The sequence below is a fragment of the Macaca thibetana genome, chromosome 1 (genome assembly GCF_024542745.1).
Source record: "Macaca thibetana thibetana isolate TM-01 chromosome 1, ASM2454274v1, whole genome shotgun sequence".
NCBI classification, from domain to species: Eukaryota; Metazoa; Chordata; class Mammalia; order Primates; family Cercopithecidae; genus Macaca; species Macaca thibetana.
Genome location: NC_065578.1, coordinates 99553445 through 99569482, shown reverse-complemented (window position 1 = coordinate 99569482; position 16038 = coordinate 99553445). Strand labels below are relative to the sequence as shown.

At 37.7% G+C, this 16038-nt stretch overlaps 2 protein-coding genes across 8 annotated transcripts in view; one reads left to right on the top strand and one right to left on the bottom strand.

Moving 5' to 3' along the window:
• Positions 1–16038, bottom strand: part of TRMT13 (tRNA methyltransferase 13 homolog) — a 17984-nt gene extending 1946 nt beyond the window's left edge. The window contains exons 1-10 of one of the 5 annotated variants that reach the window (XM_050745137.1): positions 15896–16038; positions 11705–11751; positions 11538–11604; positions 8934–8996; positions 8396–8465; positions 8133–8239; positions 7627–7794; positions 5441–5513; positions 4501–4575; positions 229–661 (exon numbers count right to left, since the gene is read on the bottom strand). In XM_050745137.1, coding sequence (XP_050601094.1) covers positions 229–661; positions 4501–4575; positions 5441–5513; positions 7627–7794; positions 8133–8239; positions 8396–8465; positions 8934–8996; positions 11538–11604; positions 11705–11751; positions 15896–15967 — 1175 coding nt within the window. In that variant the 5' untranslated portion in view covers positions 15968–16038. Of the gene's footprint in view, positions 1–228; positions 662–1870; positions 2100–4500; positions 4576–5440; positions 5514–7626; positions 7795–8132; positions 8240–8395; positions 8466–8933; positions 8997–11537; positions 11605–11704; positions 11752–15175; positions 15323–15895 lie in introns of those variants that run through there. The other 4 variants (XM_050745127.1, XM_050745148.1, XM_050745168.1 and 1 more) reach the window with 4 other exon arrangements.
• SASS6 (SAS-6 centriolar assembly protein) overlaps positions 15400–16038 on the top strand; it is a 48715-nt gene continuing 48076 nt past the window's right edge. For 2 of the 3 annotated variants that reach the window (XM_050807457.1, XM_050807447.1), the window contains exon 1: positions 15461–15740. In XM_050807457.1, the coding sequence (XP_050663414.1) occupies positions 15498–15740 (243 nt within the window). In that variant the 5' untranslated portion in view covers positions 15461–15497. Of the gene's footprint in view, positions 15741–16038 lie in introns of all 3 variants that reach the window. The other variant, XM_050807467.1, reaches the window with a different exon arrangement.

Below are 16038 nucleotides of genomic sequence, written 5' to 3'. Positions count from 1 at the left end.
CACTTCCATTTATTGAGAGAATGTTAACTAACCCGTAATGTACTAAGTACTTTATCCCATGCTTCCAAGACACATTATATTTATGACCACAATAAGAGATGTGTATATTTTAGCTTATTCTAAAATTAGATTATACATTTTCATGAATTGTTGATAATAGTCATCTAAAGTACAGTATAATACAATATTTCTCCTTTAGTGTCATACATTACAAAAGTAGTCTCTTACCCAGGCAAACTATTAGCGCCATCATCTGTGATTCTGTATCCTCCATCATCATGCTCTTCACTATCATCATTCTGATTATCTTGTCTCTTTGTGGTACTATTTGAGGTTTCCAAAGATGTTTTCCGCATCCCACAAGTTGCCCAACTACTCATTCGCTGGAAATAGTGGAATTCCACTGCTCCAAGGCCTAGAGCCCTGAAATATTCTTTGCCCACATAATGTCTCCAATCACACCTGTGGTGACAACAGAGTGCAATAACAATGCCAGCCACAGGGTTCCACTTCTCTGGGACATTTTTTGCATTTCCTTCCTTGGCCAAAGTGTAAATTTCTTTTTCTGTTTTATCATTCTTTATGCGTTTGGCTAAAGGTTCTTCATTCCTTTCCTCAAAACTGGCAGCATAGGTTTCAATCAAACATCGTAATGCAAGATCTGCAAACACAATTATGTGGCCCCCCGAAACCACATCATCTTTAAAAATAAATATTTTTTACATTTATTAAGCAGTACTGTTTTTAAAAACCCAACAATAGAAACAGCAAAAACCTACTCAGCTTTATATTTGTAATAATTATATGGTGAATTATCAACTTTGTTCAAATTTGCTCTTCTTACTATCTTCTCAGTTTCTTTAATGATTTATTCTGCGTAAAGCCTAATTTCCAATAAAGCTATCTGAAGCTTAAGATCTACAATTTGAAGAACTTTTACCCAGCTCCCTGAATTGTCTCTCACTTTTCCTACCTTAGCTGAGGAAATGACTTGTACAGGAAAACTTTACTCACTTACACTTACATTCTAGTTTAAGAAAGGAAAAAAAGAAGGAAGGAAGGAAGGGAGGGAGGGAGCGAGGGAGGGAAGAAAGGAAGAGGGAGGGAGGGAGGAGGAAGGAAGGGCAGACAAATCTGTTTAGGTTGATGCTAAGTCAAGATGCTTGTCTTGAAGAGGCTCATAGCAAATAGTGATGAACTGAAGAGTTGAAAGAGGAGTCAGAACAGAATCTGGAAAGTAGGCCTCACTGAGTAGCCTAACTGTATTTATTCATTTATTTAACAAACATTTACTGAATGCCTTTCATGTGCGAAGCATTGAGGATGCAATGATTAATATACACAAACTTAAGAGGGAGATGTACTCCACATTACAATGAAAACATTTTAGTATATTTTAAAACTAAATAAATGGATTTTTGATGACTATGGCTATTTCCCATCAAAAACTCCTACATTGTTGACAATATTGGAAAGACCCCAAATGTAGGACCCACATCTTCTGTCTTAATCGTTAGATTGTCATGTTGTGTCTGTTCAATCAAAAACATATACGTATTTTAAAATTGTATTACCCTAAGATAAAACAAGTGACTATTAAATGATCTGATATTTCACTAGTAAATTGAATTCAATATATGAATTTAAGTCAAACATTAGAAACCCATTCTTTGGAGAAAGTGATAGCTAATCTATTATTTCATAAACTATTATTTTCTGACAAAATACATTTAGTCATTGTTTTATTCATATCTGACTTAAGTAAGTGATTTTCAGAAATGCGAATAACCAGATAAATTATTAAAAGAATTAAGTGGTTTCAGGCCAGCCGCAGTGACTCACGCCTGTAATTCCAGCACTTTGGGAGGCCAAGGCGGGCAGATCACGAGGTCAGGAGATGGAGACCTTCCTGGCTAACATGGTGAAATCCCGTCTTTGCTAAAAATACAAAAATTAGCCAGGCGTGGTGGCACGAGCCTGTAGTCCCAGCAGTTTGGGAGGCTGAGGCAGGAGAATTGCTTGAACCTGGGAGGTGGAGGTTGCAGTGAGGCGAGATTGTGCCACTGCACTCCAGCCTGGGTGACAGAGTGAGACTTCATCTCAAAGAAAAAAAAAAAGAATTAAGTTATTTCAGAATTAGAAGGAGCTTTAGCAATTTATCTCAATTCATCTGTCATAGAGAGCTTAAAGGACAAAGCCACATACACAGAAAGGGACAAGGAAACACAGCAAATTGGTAGCCAAGATTATTCATTCATTCCAATATTCACTGTGTTCCTGTTATATAGAAAGCATTGTACTAGTATGCCATATACTCAAAAAATTCAGAGCATGGTGGAAGAATTAGATATATAAACAGATAATTAAAATACAACAAGGTAAAATTATGCAGAGGGTATTATGATAACACCCAGGAGGCATATCTTATTTAAGGGAGCTCCCTGAAAGTGGTGACAACGGAGGTGAAGGATGAGTAAAAACTGACCAGTTGTTTTGTTTGGGTGAATGGGTGAATGGGGGTGAAATTCCAGATATAGTAGAAATAGTACAGTATATGGAAGAGCACCCAGGGTTTGATGTTGCTGAACAGCAAAGTAGGAGACAGGGAATGCAAAAAAGAGAGGAAGGCTGAAGCCAGATTGAGACGAAAACGTTATGTCAAAGAGTTCGGACTATATCAGTAAGTACTGAAGAGTTTAAAGAGAAAGACACATTAGTTGTGTAGCAGATGGGTCTGAGATTGATTGACCAATTGAGATAGGGTCTTGCTCTGTCACCCAGGCTGCAGTGCAGTGGCGCTATCCCAGTTCACTGCAGACTCAGACTCCTAGGCTCAAGTGATTCTCCCACCTCAGCCTCCTGAATAGCTGGGACTACATGTACAAGCTATCATGCCCAGCAAATTTCTAAATTTTCTGTAGAGATGGGATCTTGCTATGTTGCCCAAGCTAATCTTGAACTCCTAGCCTCAAGCAATCATCTCACTTCAGACTCCAGTGTTGGTTTTCCAGGCATAAGTCACTGTGCCTAGCCTGAATATTAAATATTTAAAGGACAGAAATGGAAGGAGACTGTGAAATAAACAGAAAGAATGGCATAGATGTAGGGGAAGAACCAGGAAATAAGAGTATCGCAAAAGAGAAGAAAATGGAATTTCAAGAAGGGCAGCAACTGTGGCAGAGATGAAAGGAGGATTCAGATACAGTGAATCAAGGGTAAAAAAATTACATGGAACATGAGAAATGGCCACTGTAGGTCAAAAGAGTGTACTCCCTCCTACCCCCAGGATGGAACTGGTTTACTTTAGAAGACTTTTATAAGGCTTAAATGAGATAAGGTATGTGAAAGTACAGTCATGCACTGTTTAACCATTGGTATATGTTTTGAGAAATGCGTTAGGCAATTTCATCATTGTGGGAACATCAGAGTGTACTACACAGACCTAGATGGTATAGTGTAGCCTACTACACACCTAGGGTGTATGGCACAGCCTATTGCTCCTAGGCTACAAACCTGTACAGCATGTTACTGAACACCGTAGGCGATTGTAACACAATGGTAAGTATTTGTGTATCTAAATACAGAAAAGGTACAGTAAAAATATGGTATAATTTTATAGGACCACTGTCATATATGAGTCCACTGCTGACCAAATCATCATTATGTTGTACATTATTGTGGTCTTAAAAACTATGAAGGCCAACACAAATATATAGTACTCAATGCCATTTCCAGCCAATATGAATATTATCTATGGACACTCCAAGTTACCCATATGGGTAGATGATGAAACTAGCAAAAGTTAGGAAGATGATGTAACAATAATTAACATTTATGGAGCACTATTATGTGCCAGACACTTTACATGCAACCCGGTGAATTATTAATATATTAGTATCTCTGTTTTATAGATGAGGTAACCAAAGCTCAGAAAGGTTAAGTAATTTGACAAGGTTACACAACAGAGCTGAAGGCTAGACTATCTGATTCTAAAGCACATGCTGTCTCCACTTTACCATGCTAGATCTGATGGATCAAAGTGCTAAGACAAGACATCTTAGATTTTTTTTTTTTGTCTAACATTTATTTTTTTCTTTTTCCCCAGAATCCTGAAACACAATAGTCTTTTAATGGGAGAGGTTTCTGAGTTCTTCCTAAGGAACTATTCTACAAAAAATCAGTAGCTTCTGGGTGGAAAAATACAGTTTCCATAAATGGTCTTATTTTCCTTTTCTGGTTGAAATTTAACCCAAAGAACTTTAAAGTCTAATGTGATGCAGTATTTACATACAAAACTCTTAATTCATCCTGCAAAATGGCCAAAATGAGCAGATAAATAGGAAAGCTATGCATCTAATAAAGCACAGAGCCAGTGCTCTATAAAGATTAATGAGTTGTAAACATAAGATATCTATTCAAAAGAGGCCACTGAAATGGTTGGGGCCAGGTTAGGTCAAAACTTAATGCATTAATGTAAACACTATTAGTATGTTTACATACCTGTTGCCATACCACACAGATGCTTTCCAATTCCTACCACAGGTAGTTTTCCTTCTCTTAGCACAGGAATCTTGTCTGAAATGGAAATGAGAATTAAGTTAACTGTCTAGTGAAAGAAAGTACATATTATTGTGGCCTTCCAAAAGAAATAACTAATTAGAGTCTCTGAATTTTAGCCTGAAAGAGACTCAAAGAAAAAATTCTCACTTTATGGAACACAACATAGAACATAAGAACTTGTTTAGGGTTCATAATATCAGAAAGTTAATATATTCAGTTAAATAATTTTAAATACAGTGATTTCTATACAAATGCTGGGTTGCTTTTCATGGCTGGATTAAAATTAGTGAATGGAAGAGGTTGTGAAGATATGTTTGCATTATTTTCTTTGGATAATCTGAAAAATAGAAAAGGTATAAAAAGGGCACTACAGAAGTTGATTGAGGAGTGTTTGTGTGTGTATGTGTCTGTGTGTGTTTTGTGTATGGAATGTGAATTCCACAGTGATGACTTCTTTTCTCTTGTACAATTTAAAATTTTAGGAAGTATCTTTTACACATTAGCTAGGCAGAGAAATACCTCATTTTCTTTAATGGTTTAGGTAAAGTCATGTTAACTGCAGGCAGAAGGCTAGTTTATAGTTTGAACGGACTCAAAAAAATTTAAACAGGACAAAGAAACAACATAAGTACATATTATAAAAACTTTTAAACTCTTCCCTAACACTTCATTTCCACTTGATACTGAAAATTTTAAAAATTCTCAACCTTAATTCAATTTACATCTATTTACACACTATATAAAACATTCTATATTAACAATGGATTCATTTGACTGTTTTCTCTGAAGCACCGTTCTGCATGATTGGATTTCTAAGCAACCTCAGAGTTTGAAACAGTTATGATTTATTTGTAGAGCAATGGAAAGTTACACAACTTACTCAAACACAAGTGTTGAATATCAATTTGAAGTCTTTCAAACACTGAATTTTTCTTTCTGTGTTTTCCATCCACCTGCACAAACAGAACATTATTGTAATAATGACTTCTTACGTTTAAAAAGGATTTATGAAAATAAAAAGATTTTTGTTTTCAAAATTCAGAGCAACAGAATATATTTAAAAATGAAGACTGTACATTCTTTGATGAGAACTTCAAAATATTACACTTTTAAAAAAAGATTTGAAAATGTTTATCAATTATGTAAACATAGACATCATTTCCTTTAACCCTAAAAATTCCCAATTCACTGACAAAGGAACTGATGTTTGATCTTAAGTCATTTATGTAAGATTGTCTACTAGCTCTTTTATCTTTGTCACTCTTCATATACTATTTTTGGTTTGTTCCTCCTCTTGCTCTCCTGAAAGATCACAACCATTCTAACCTATACCTATGTGCCCATGACCTACTGATCTACATTTGTGGCTCAGGCCTCTCCAATGAGCATCAGACACATACTCAGTTGTGAACTAGAAAGCTCTACTTCACCAGCAAACTGGGCACATCCAGAACTGAATTCATTATTTCTGTCTCCAAAACCCTCCTTCCTCTTGCTCCCCCTTTATTCCTTATCTCAGGAGAGAACACCATTTAGTCACCTAAGTCATAAAAATTCTACCCAAAATTACTCCTTATCTCTCATATTCAATTACTAATAAATCACCAACTCTTGTGGCTTCCAACATCTTCACATTTCTCATACTGTTGCTCTCCTCTCCATCCCAATGCAATAGATTTAGCTCTGGCCTCTCTCTTACTTGGATTGTTGGACAAAAATTATCTTTATTATTAATCTCTCTACTTCAAGTGTCAGACTCTTCTAATATAGTTTTAATGGTGCTGCTAGGATAAACTTTGAAAAATTCCCTTCTACTTTACCAACTCTTATATATTATTTCAATCTCATCTCAACCGTCACTTCTACGAAAACTTCTATGACCCACACTAGACTGAAAAGTTGCTGCTCTATCTTCGTGCTCCCATAGGATTGGGTACTTACCACTATCAAAACACACTTAGCATACTGAACACAAATATTTATATGTCTACTCCACTAGACATAAGCTTCTTCAAAGCCAAGAACTAAATCTTTTTTCTATTGTACCCCCACCAGACAGCAGCATAGTCAAACTCCTTCCTTAGCATAAAATATGAGATCTTCTATAGGCTAGCCATGCTCTCCAGTCTCATCATTGCTGAACTCTACTTTGCAACATGTACTCCCATTAAACAGGAATGTTTCCACGTTATTTCATGTATTTGGTTACATTGTTCTTGCTTCCTAGAATGCTTCTCAAACTCTCTAACAAACACTAATTCACCTTTCAAGATTTAGTTCAAGCATCACCTTCTCTGCGTAGTCATTCTCCATCTCTTCCCTGCAATAAAACTTGTCACTCCTGTCTTTGAAACCACGCTGTACTCTGTGCAGACCTTTCTCGTATTTTAACACTTTACTATAGTAATTTATGTATTTGCCTGGGTCTCTTTTCTAAATATAAGTAATAGAGTGGCTGGGCACAGTGGCTCACGCTTATAATCCCAGCACTTCGGGAGGCTAAGGTGGGAGGAGGGCTTGAGCCCAGGAGTTCGAGACCAGCCTGGGCAACAAAGTGAGACCCTGTCTCCACAAAAAATTTTTAAAAATTAGCTGGGCATGGTGGTGCGTGACTGTAGTCCCAGCTACTCATGAGGCTCAAATGGGAGGATTATATGAGCTGAGGAGGTCAAGGCTGCAGTGAGCCAAGGTCCTGCCACTGTACTTCAGCCTGGGTGGGGCCTGGCAGTATGCTCAAAAATTGTTTAATGAATGAATGGCAAGTGGTAAAGATAGGAGTAGAACCCAAGACTTTTAACTCCTAGCTTGAGCTTGGCTCTTTCTATATATTTTCCTGTCTCTGCAAATAATTTTAAGAATTCAGATCAACAGACTATCAAAACTTAGACTAAAAAAATTCACCTTCAGTTTGAGTTATCAATACAATTGGAACTAATAAAAAGCTACAACAAACAGATTAAAAAAATTCCTTTCCTTTCTTTTAAGAAATGTTTCTATCGCTTTTTCCTGAATACAAAAAATGAAAACAAAATTTGGTTACTAACATAGAGCAATGGTTTCACTCACCTTGAATCTTGTGGTCACCTTTTCTACTAGGATGAAGTGAACTTTTTCAGCATCTTTTAAGGCAATATCAACCCAATGAGATAATTTTCCCTTTCCCGCTCCAAACTCAACAAAGCATCTTCTCGGACCAAGTAACTTTAATTTTTCAATGTTACCTAAAATAGAAGCCTGCAAACTTCACAAGATTATTTTATAAACTAGAGCAAACACATTTTGTTCAAATGGGAAAAGAGCAAGGTAATTTCTACATAAGGCAGATGTTTTACATTGATAATTTCTACTTGACTTAAAATTTTTCTCTCTTGCTCTTAAATATTTAATATATGGTACTCAGAATCATATCCATGCCCTCATTTTTTTATATATGTTTCTATGTATTTTTTGAAATGGAAATATTTGGCATCCTGAAAGGTAAACAAAATAAAATCTTATTAATAATTACATTTAAAACACTTTCAACCAATGAACAAAGGCCATGTTTAGTAGTTACTATAGCCTAAACATACCTGCTGTTTCAGGTGCTTGGCTGCAGAATCACCATTTTTAGGGTCATTAAGTGCATCATGTAATGCTGGATGGGACATAATATGATCTTTAAGTGTAGAATTCAAACCTGTGCCAAATATAAGCACAACAGCTTAAGCAGCCAAACACGTAATTGTAGGATTCTGAACAACAGTAGTAACATATTTTAAACTAGAATGGTATCAACTCATATACCACCTAATTACTCTAAAATAATTGAACTTGCAACTTTAGGCAGTCTTACCTTCACTTGCTTTTCTCAATTTCTTAATTAACTTTTCCAACTGCTCTTCAGATAGAGAAGAAATTGGAACCTATATACAAAAATAAAACTAAATAATGTAGCCAAAAATTGCTTTAAAGTAGCATGACAGAGACTGAGTAGAGGTTTACCAATTGGGCAATTCCCATGACAGCTTAGGCTCTTCTCTCTATCAAGCCTTTTCCCTAAGCTGCCATCAGAATTGTCCAACTGCTAAATTTCTACTCCATCTTTGCTGTGCTACTTTAATTCTCCTAACTTCCTCAAGGTCAAGAACAAGTCTAGGCTCAGAAGGGTTCAAGAATCAAAGGGGACTCAGGGCCATATTGTAGCTTGTTTTGCTATGGGGCATGAGCTAGTCTGGGAACTAACCATCTCTAACAATATTGAGTCTATAGGAAAATGCACTGTAAATTAAAAACAGATTTGCTTGAAACAAAAATTAGAACATGGCTTATTCACATCATGAAAAGAGCTTATAAATACCTTTTAAAATTAAATATTAAGTCAATGTACTTACTAATTGTTCAGGTATTTCTGTTTCATCTTTTAAGCCTGCATTAATATCTTGAATATAGAAATCCTTAACAAAAACAAAAACATAAAAGAACTGTTAATAATGTGAAGCTCACAAACATTAAACTAAAATACTGATTCTTCCCTTTATCCCCTGCTCTGCACCTGCCATCCTCCCTTCCTCCCTTCATTTCTTCATTAAATCATTATTGAGTACTTACTCAAGTCCCTAGTTTGCTTTAGGTATTGGGCACTCCACCACAGTAGACAACAAAAGAGACAAAAAGGTGTTCATGGATCTTATATTCTAGTGAGGTGGTTATCTGAATATGCACTTACAGTTTAAAGAAATTCATTTGTAACATTTATTAAAAGTTTTACAGCCTAGACTGTATACACTAGAACTGTAACAATTTTGTCTTATAGTGCTAAAGCAAAAACAGCAAAGTACTAACTACATAATGCTGCTTATCAGACATGCAGCATGACCAAAAACAGAAAGACATACATATTATAACAGTAAGTCTGATTTCTTCTATTTTAAAATATTAATTAAAACTTGAAAATATAAATGTCCCATCACACTAGTTATTTAAATTAACATAATGAGGCCAGGCATAGTAGCTCAGGCCTGTAATCCTAGCACTTTGGGAGGCCAAGGCAGAAGGATCTCTTGAACCCAGGAATTTGAGACCAGCCTGGGCAATATAGCAAGACCCTGTCTCTAAAACAAACAAACAAACAAATAAGCAAACAAACACAGATAATGAAATCTTTCTAGTCTGGCTTCAGAAATACAGATTCTAGGTAAGGATCTGTATTATCACTTTCCAACAGAACTTTCTGCAATGATGGAAATGTTCTACATCTGCTCTGGCCAATATGGTAGCCACTGAAATATGGCTAGTGTGACTGAGACATTAGATTTTTAATTTTATTTAGTTTTAATTCAAATTTAAATAGTCATATGTGGCTAGTGGCTAGCATACTGAACGGTGTAGATCTAGATGAATGAAACAGTACTGTTTCTACAAATCCCGTTTCAAAAGTGAAAATAATTCTTGGGAACATTATCTTATGTGTAGTTAAATGGACTTTTGTTACATGGAGGCAGAAAGGTAACAGAGGCAGAAAGGTAACATCCTGCTCGTGTGTTGCTAGCTTTACCTATACGCACAGAATGTGTGTTGCTAGCAATGGAAACTGGTGATTTGAGTGGAATGAGTGAAGCCTGCAGGAATTACAATGTTTTACTGGATAACTGAAATAAAACTATAATAGAAAACTAGCTGTTAAGTATTAGAATTTGATGTACTCTTAGTTCAAAATGGTTGCCAAAAGTGTTCCAGGTAACTTATGTTGTAGAGTAGATTTTTAAATGTGAAAACTATTTATACTGGAGAAATTTATAACCAACTAACTTTTAATTAGTATACAAAATTTTTAAACATTGCTCACTAGTTTTCCAAAGTAAAGCAGAATAGTGATATGCCTTTACCTGGGTGCCAAGTGTCCTACTCTACATAGTGAACCAGATAAATACTGCTTTGCATTTCTTTCTCTGTCTCATCATTCCACTGCTTTTCTCTATTTCCTTGCCACTGTGTGCTGGTATGCAGTGAAACTCACCCAAGGGGTTCCATTTTTAATAAATTTATTTATTCTCTCAAACTTTTCTCAGAACACCTATTAAACTTGCTTGCTTTAACTGAAACCTGGAACTTAGGTAAGGAAGATATTTGCAAACAAAGCCAATGTTCTCTCTTTCTATTAGAGGGGCTATGTCCTAAGTAGGTGGTGGTGGTGAGGGTCATCATTTTTCTTTTACACCATCTTAATGTAAAAATACTTTCTAAACTTATGCCATCTGGCCCAGTGGTTCTCAATTGGCAGGCATTTGGAAATGTATGGGAGTATCTTGTCAAAGTAACTGAGAGGTGCTATTGCAAGACATCCTCCCATAAGTCTCTCAATTTTCTACGAGTCTTAGAAGCAGAGGCACTGATTACCTTTTTTCCCAGACTACCTTTTCAAGGGAGGTTGTATGCCAAGCACCCTTGGAAGACAGAAATGGTGTCTCTTCCTGGATCGCACGGCAGCCCTTATTGTACAGTGTAATAAATAAATATCTACTTATGCAACAAAAGTCAGGCAGGTTTGCCTACTATCCAATTTAAAAATATTTGTATTTCTTGGCTGGATTTGGTGGCTCATGCCTATAATCCTAGCACTTTGGGAGGCTGAGGCAGGAGTATTGCTTGACACAAGCAGATCGAGACCAGCCTGGGCAACACAGAGAGAACCCTGTCTCTATAAAAAAATTAAAAAAATAAGCCAGGTGTGGTGTCATTTGCCTATAGTCCCAGCTACCCATGAGGCTGAGGTGGGAGGATTGCTTGAGTCCAGGAGTTCAAGGCTGCAGTGAGCTATGATCATGCCACTGCACTCCAGCCTTGGTGAAAGAGTGAGACCCTATCTCTTTAAATAAAAAATTGTATTTCCTGAGCTTGGGTTCCTCAGCTATGAAACAAGTCCATTCCATGTGCAGCATCTACCAAGGCATTACATACCACATTTCACCATTCAATTTTACTGATCAAACACTTACAGGTTTTGGTTTCTCTCTTGAGTTACATTTTTTCAAATGCTTTGCTAGTTGATCTTCATATACTGTGCTAAATTTAAAAAGAAAATTATTTCAAATGAGATTTGCGCCAATTACTGTTTCCAGCACAAAAAAAAAAAAAAAAAACCCCGTATCTGATCCATACTTACTGTTTTGGATCTAAAGGACACAGGATTCTTTTCCGAGCATCTTCTTCCTAATAAATTAAGAGATACATTTATTTAAATAAAATATCAAGTTGATTGCTTACAGATACCAGATATAACTTCAGTGTCTCTGCAATCTCAAAACAAAGTAAGGAAACCTTAAAAGGACATAATGAAAAGTTGGCAAAATCAGGTCCCAAGAGTTTAACAAAAACTCTCCAGTGTAGCTGGCTTAAATATCTATGAACAAATACTGCTTTGGACAAACAAGGGTCTATAGCTTCAAACAGGTTATAGAGAAGGCCTACATATGGTGTCTGAAATCTAGGATAGCATCAACTATTATATGCATGACTATTTTCTGCACAACCAAGAAACAAAAAAATGCTACCTATTTCATTTTATTTTAATTGACAAATAGTTGTATATATTTATCACATATTAGGTTGGTGCGAAAGTAATTGTGATTTTTATGGCAATAAAATAATATACACTATTATATAGGTATGGTTTTAATACAACATGATGTTTTGAAATATGTATACATTGTGGAATGGCTAAATCAAGCTTAATTAACATGCATCACCTCACAGACTTATCATTTTTTGGAAAATGCTGCCCATTGACATATGGATTTTAAGATGTATTTTACTGGCTTTGCAACTTTTTAGTATCAGTTACATCCTACTCATTCCTAAGTTACATCACTTAATAACAGGGAATACATTCTGAGAAATGTATCTTTAGGTGATTTTGTCATTGTGAAAACATCATACAGTATAGTAACACAAACCTGGATAGTATAGCCTACTGTACACCTAGCCCATATAGTATAGCCTATTGCTACTAGGCTGCAAACCTGTACAGCATGTTACCATACTAAATACTGTAGGCAATTATAACACAATATAAGTATTTGTATATCTAAACATAGAAAAGGTACAGTAAAAATACAGTATTATAACCTTATGGGACCACTATCATATATGTGGTCTGTTGTTGAGTGAAATGTCATTATGTGCCACATGACTATATGAACTGGGAGAAAAGGAAAATTGGTAATATTGGCAATTCTACCCAATATTCCACATGAATCTGTATAAATAGGGATCGTATAACAGTTAAGAACACAGGCCAGCCAGACTGCCTAGGTATGATACCCAGCTCTATCTACCGGCTACGATCCCTATGACCTTAGTTAGGTAGGCTTACTGCCTCATCTGAAAGGTGAGAACAAAAATATGTCTTACCTCCTAAGGTTTGAACAAATTAACTGAGCTAATAGTTAAAAAAACGAAACAAAACTGCCTAGCACAGTGCTGGCCATAAAGTAAGTGGCGACTAAGTGTCTGTTATTATTATTCTTTTAAAAATTTATTTCTGTTTGAACGTGACTCTCAGCATGTCCATGAAGCTATTCACACTGAATTTCATGGGAAAACTAAGAAATTTTCATTTTTTTGGAAAATATTGTATATTCAATAAACTGTGTTATTATTTCTTCCTTATTGCTGGCTTTAAATCCTAACCTCCATGTAAAAGACTCTTCTAACCCCCAAAGCCTAACCATAGCATAGGGGAAAAAAAAGCACATTTAAAATTTATTAGTTGAATTTAGAAACAGGAATTCTGAATCTTGGCACTACTGATGTTTTGGGCTGGTGATTCTTTTGAGGGGGTGAGTGCAGGGGGTGTCCCGTGATTTGTAGGAGGTTTAGCAGCATTTCTGGTCTCTATCCATTAGATGTCAGTGATACTCTTCAGTTTGACAACCAAAATGTCTTCATTTTGCCAAGTGTCCACTGGGAACAAAATCAATCCCTGTCGAGAACCACTGCGTAAAAATGAGTTAAAGTGGTGTCATCACAGCTACATATGACACTTAGAAAAAAAGATGGAAACACAACATTCAGTTATATCATAAATTACAGATTCAGGAGGATAGCCACAATTTAAAACCAGATAGTAGTCATGAAAAGTGTTTCCACTTGATGTTTTGCAGTCTCTCTTCAAGGGGCTAACGACGATATGTCGTTCCTCTTTAGGAATACTGATCGGCTTGTAAAGATTTATTCGTATTCTACTATCATCACCATTTGTATTCGTCTTCCATATATCTGGATAAGGTGGAGTCTAAATCATTCTCCTATCATAACTCTCATTCTTCAACAACGAATGTTTGCCAGTCCCCTCAAGACCAGTTAATACGACTATGGGCATAATTCAGAGTTCCCACAGCAAGTCACGTCTCCCATATTCCATAACAAGAATGTCCTTTTTTCAGTATGCTTCACTTTTGGTAAATGCCAGTCAAAACAAAATAGGAAGTAGGCTATAACTACGATAGGGAGTGGCAGATGAAGGGGGTCAGGGGACTGATCTGCACTGGATATTGTCTAGAAGAATAAACTCCTTAAGAAATAAAATAATGCAAATAATACTGGACATTCAGAAGCATGAAATCAGATGCTGATCGCTTTGGTTTATTCTTTATAGTTCTATTAGACATGCTCTCTTCCTATCAGCATTTTGCTCCTCTGGTTTTTATTTTCCCATCTCACATATATCCTAAAGTAATATACATACATACAAATATACAGTGTTATAGTACATTTATATGCATAACTATTATCAAACAAAATTGTATGTTGTTTTCAGTTGTAAAAGGTCAATTCGTATATATTTAAAAATCTTTCCTTCCTATTCCAGCAAAGTTGCATTCTTAAAAACTGTAAGTCGAAAAAAACATGTTTTTTTTTCTTTTTTGAGATTCAGTCTGGCTGTCACCCAGGCTGGAATGCAGTGGCGTGATCTTGGCTTATTGCCACCTCCACCTCCTGGGTTCAAGCGATTCTCCTGCCTCGGCCTCCCGAGTAGCTGGGGTTACAGGCGCGCGCCACCACGCCCAGCTGATCTTATTTTTAGTAGAGAGAGAAATGTCACCGTGTTGGCCAGGCTGGTCTCGAGCTCCTGACCTCAAGTCATCCGCCCGCCTCGGCCTTCCTAAGTGCTGAGATTACAGGCGTGAGCCTCCGCGCCGGGCCTGAAGTCTAAATTTTTAAAAGAAAGTTTTTTCCAACCGCATTCACGAGAAGTGCTTTTCTTTCACGAAATAACAATTAGAACACAACTAGTGAAACCTTCGGGACTTCAATCACTGCTTTTTCTAAACTACCACTTTCCAGCAGGGAGACGGAGCGGTAGCTTGGGGTAAAATTAAAACCTAGCATTACCATGAGTTAAGATCAAGATAAATGGGTCACTGACGGCGCTTTTGGTAAACTAAAACATTTCTCATCACTAGAACTCATAATCGGTCGGCAAGGAGGGCAAAACTGGGTTTACTAAAGTGAAAGCTGGAGGATCCGGGGGACACAAGCAGAAACCTGTCAAAGAGGGGAGGGGCCGGGTTCCAGCACCGACAGGACCAGGATACTTATTTCCGACTCTGGAGAGAGTAGGGCGATACCACACCTCCGCGGCTCCAGCGTGTTCACCACAAAATCTTTTCCCTGCGGCCACCACCATCCTGCAGAACCGTTTCTTCTTTTCCACATAGTAACCGCATCTACCCTCAGCTGGAAAACCAGTCGCGTGCGGCGACGACGCGGAGGTCGCCATAATTCAGGGCTCACTTCGGTTGTCCAGCACCCGGCAACCAGAAGAAAAGTTGTCAGCTTCCTTCGGGTCCCCTTCCCTTAACAAACATGGCTGCCTCAGCTCCCGCCACACAAGTTAATGCCCGGAACTACCACAACCGTCTTCCCCTTATCCTCCACAGAACCGGAAGAATCCGATGGTGGCTGGCGAGGGCCAAGTCTCTTACGTCTTTCCCTCGTTTCACTCTCCCCGCCTCCTCCGCAGAAGCCGAGCGCCAAACTCAAACTCTATCAGGACCCGGACGCCTCTCGGGCTAGGTCCGAGGGCCGGGCCTGTTGGGCTTTTCCGCACACCAGCCGGGACAGCGAGCCAACATGAGCCAAGTTCTGTTCCACCAACTAGTCCCGTTGCAGGTGAAATGCAAAGACTGCGAGGAGAGGTAAGGAGCGCGTCATCCAGTGCCCGAGGGTGGCGGTTGGGGTCAGGCCAATGGGGAAAGATGGCGGTTCCGGCCAGTGGGCTCCGCCTTGCACCTAGGTGTCGAGTCGGCACCCCCAGGAAGCGGATAGGGAACCCAGAGGGCTCAGTGGTTACCTCTCTCGCCAAGTCGGCCGTTGCAGAGGGGTCTGGAGGAGGGGTGTGAGGAAATAGGAAGCCGGCACACATCAAGTTAATGTCAAAAACCCTAGCTGTGGACGGAATCGTGAAGATTATAGCCCTACTCTTCCCTTTTGACA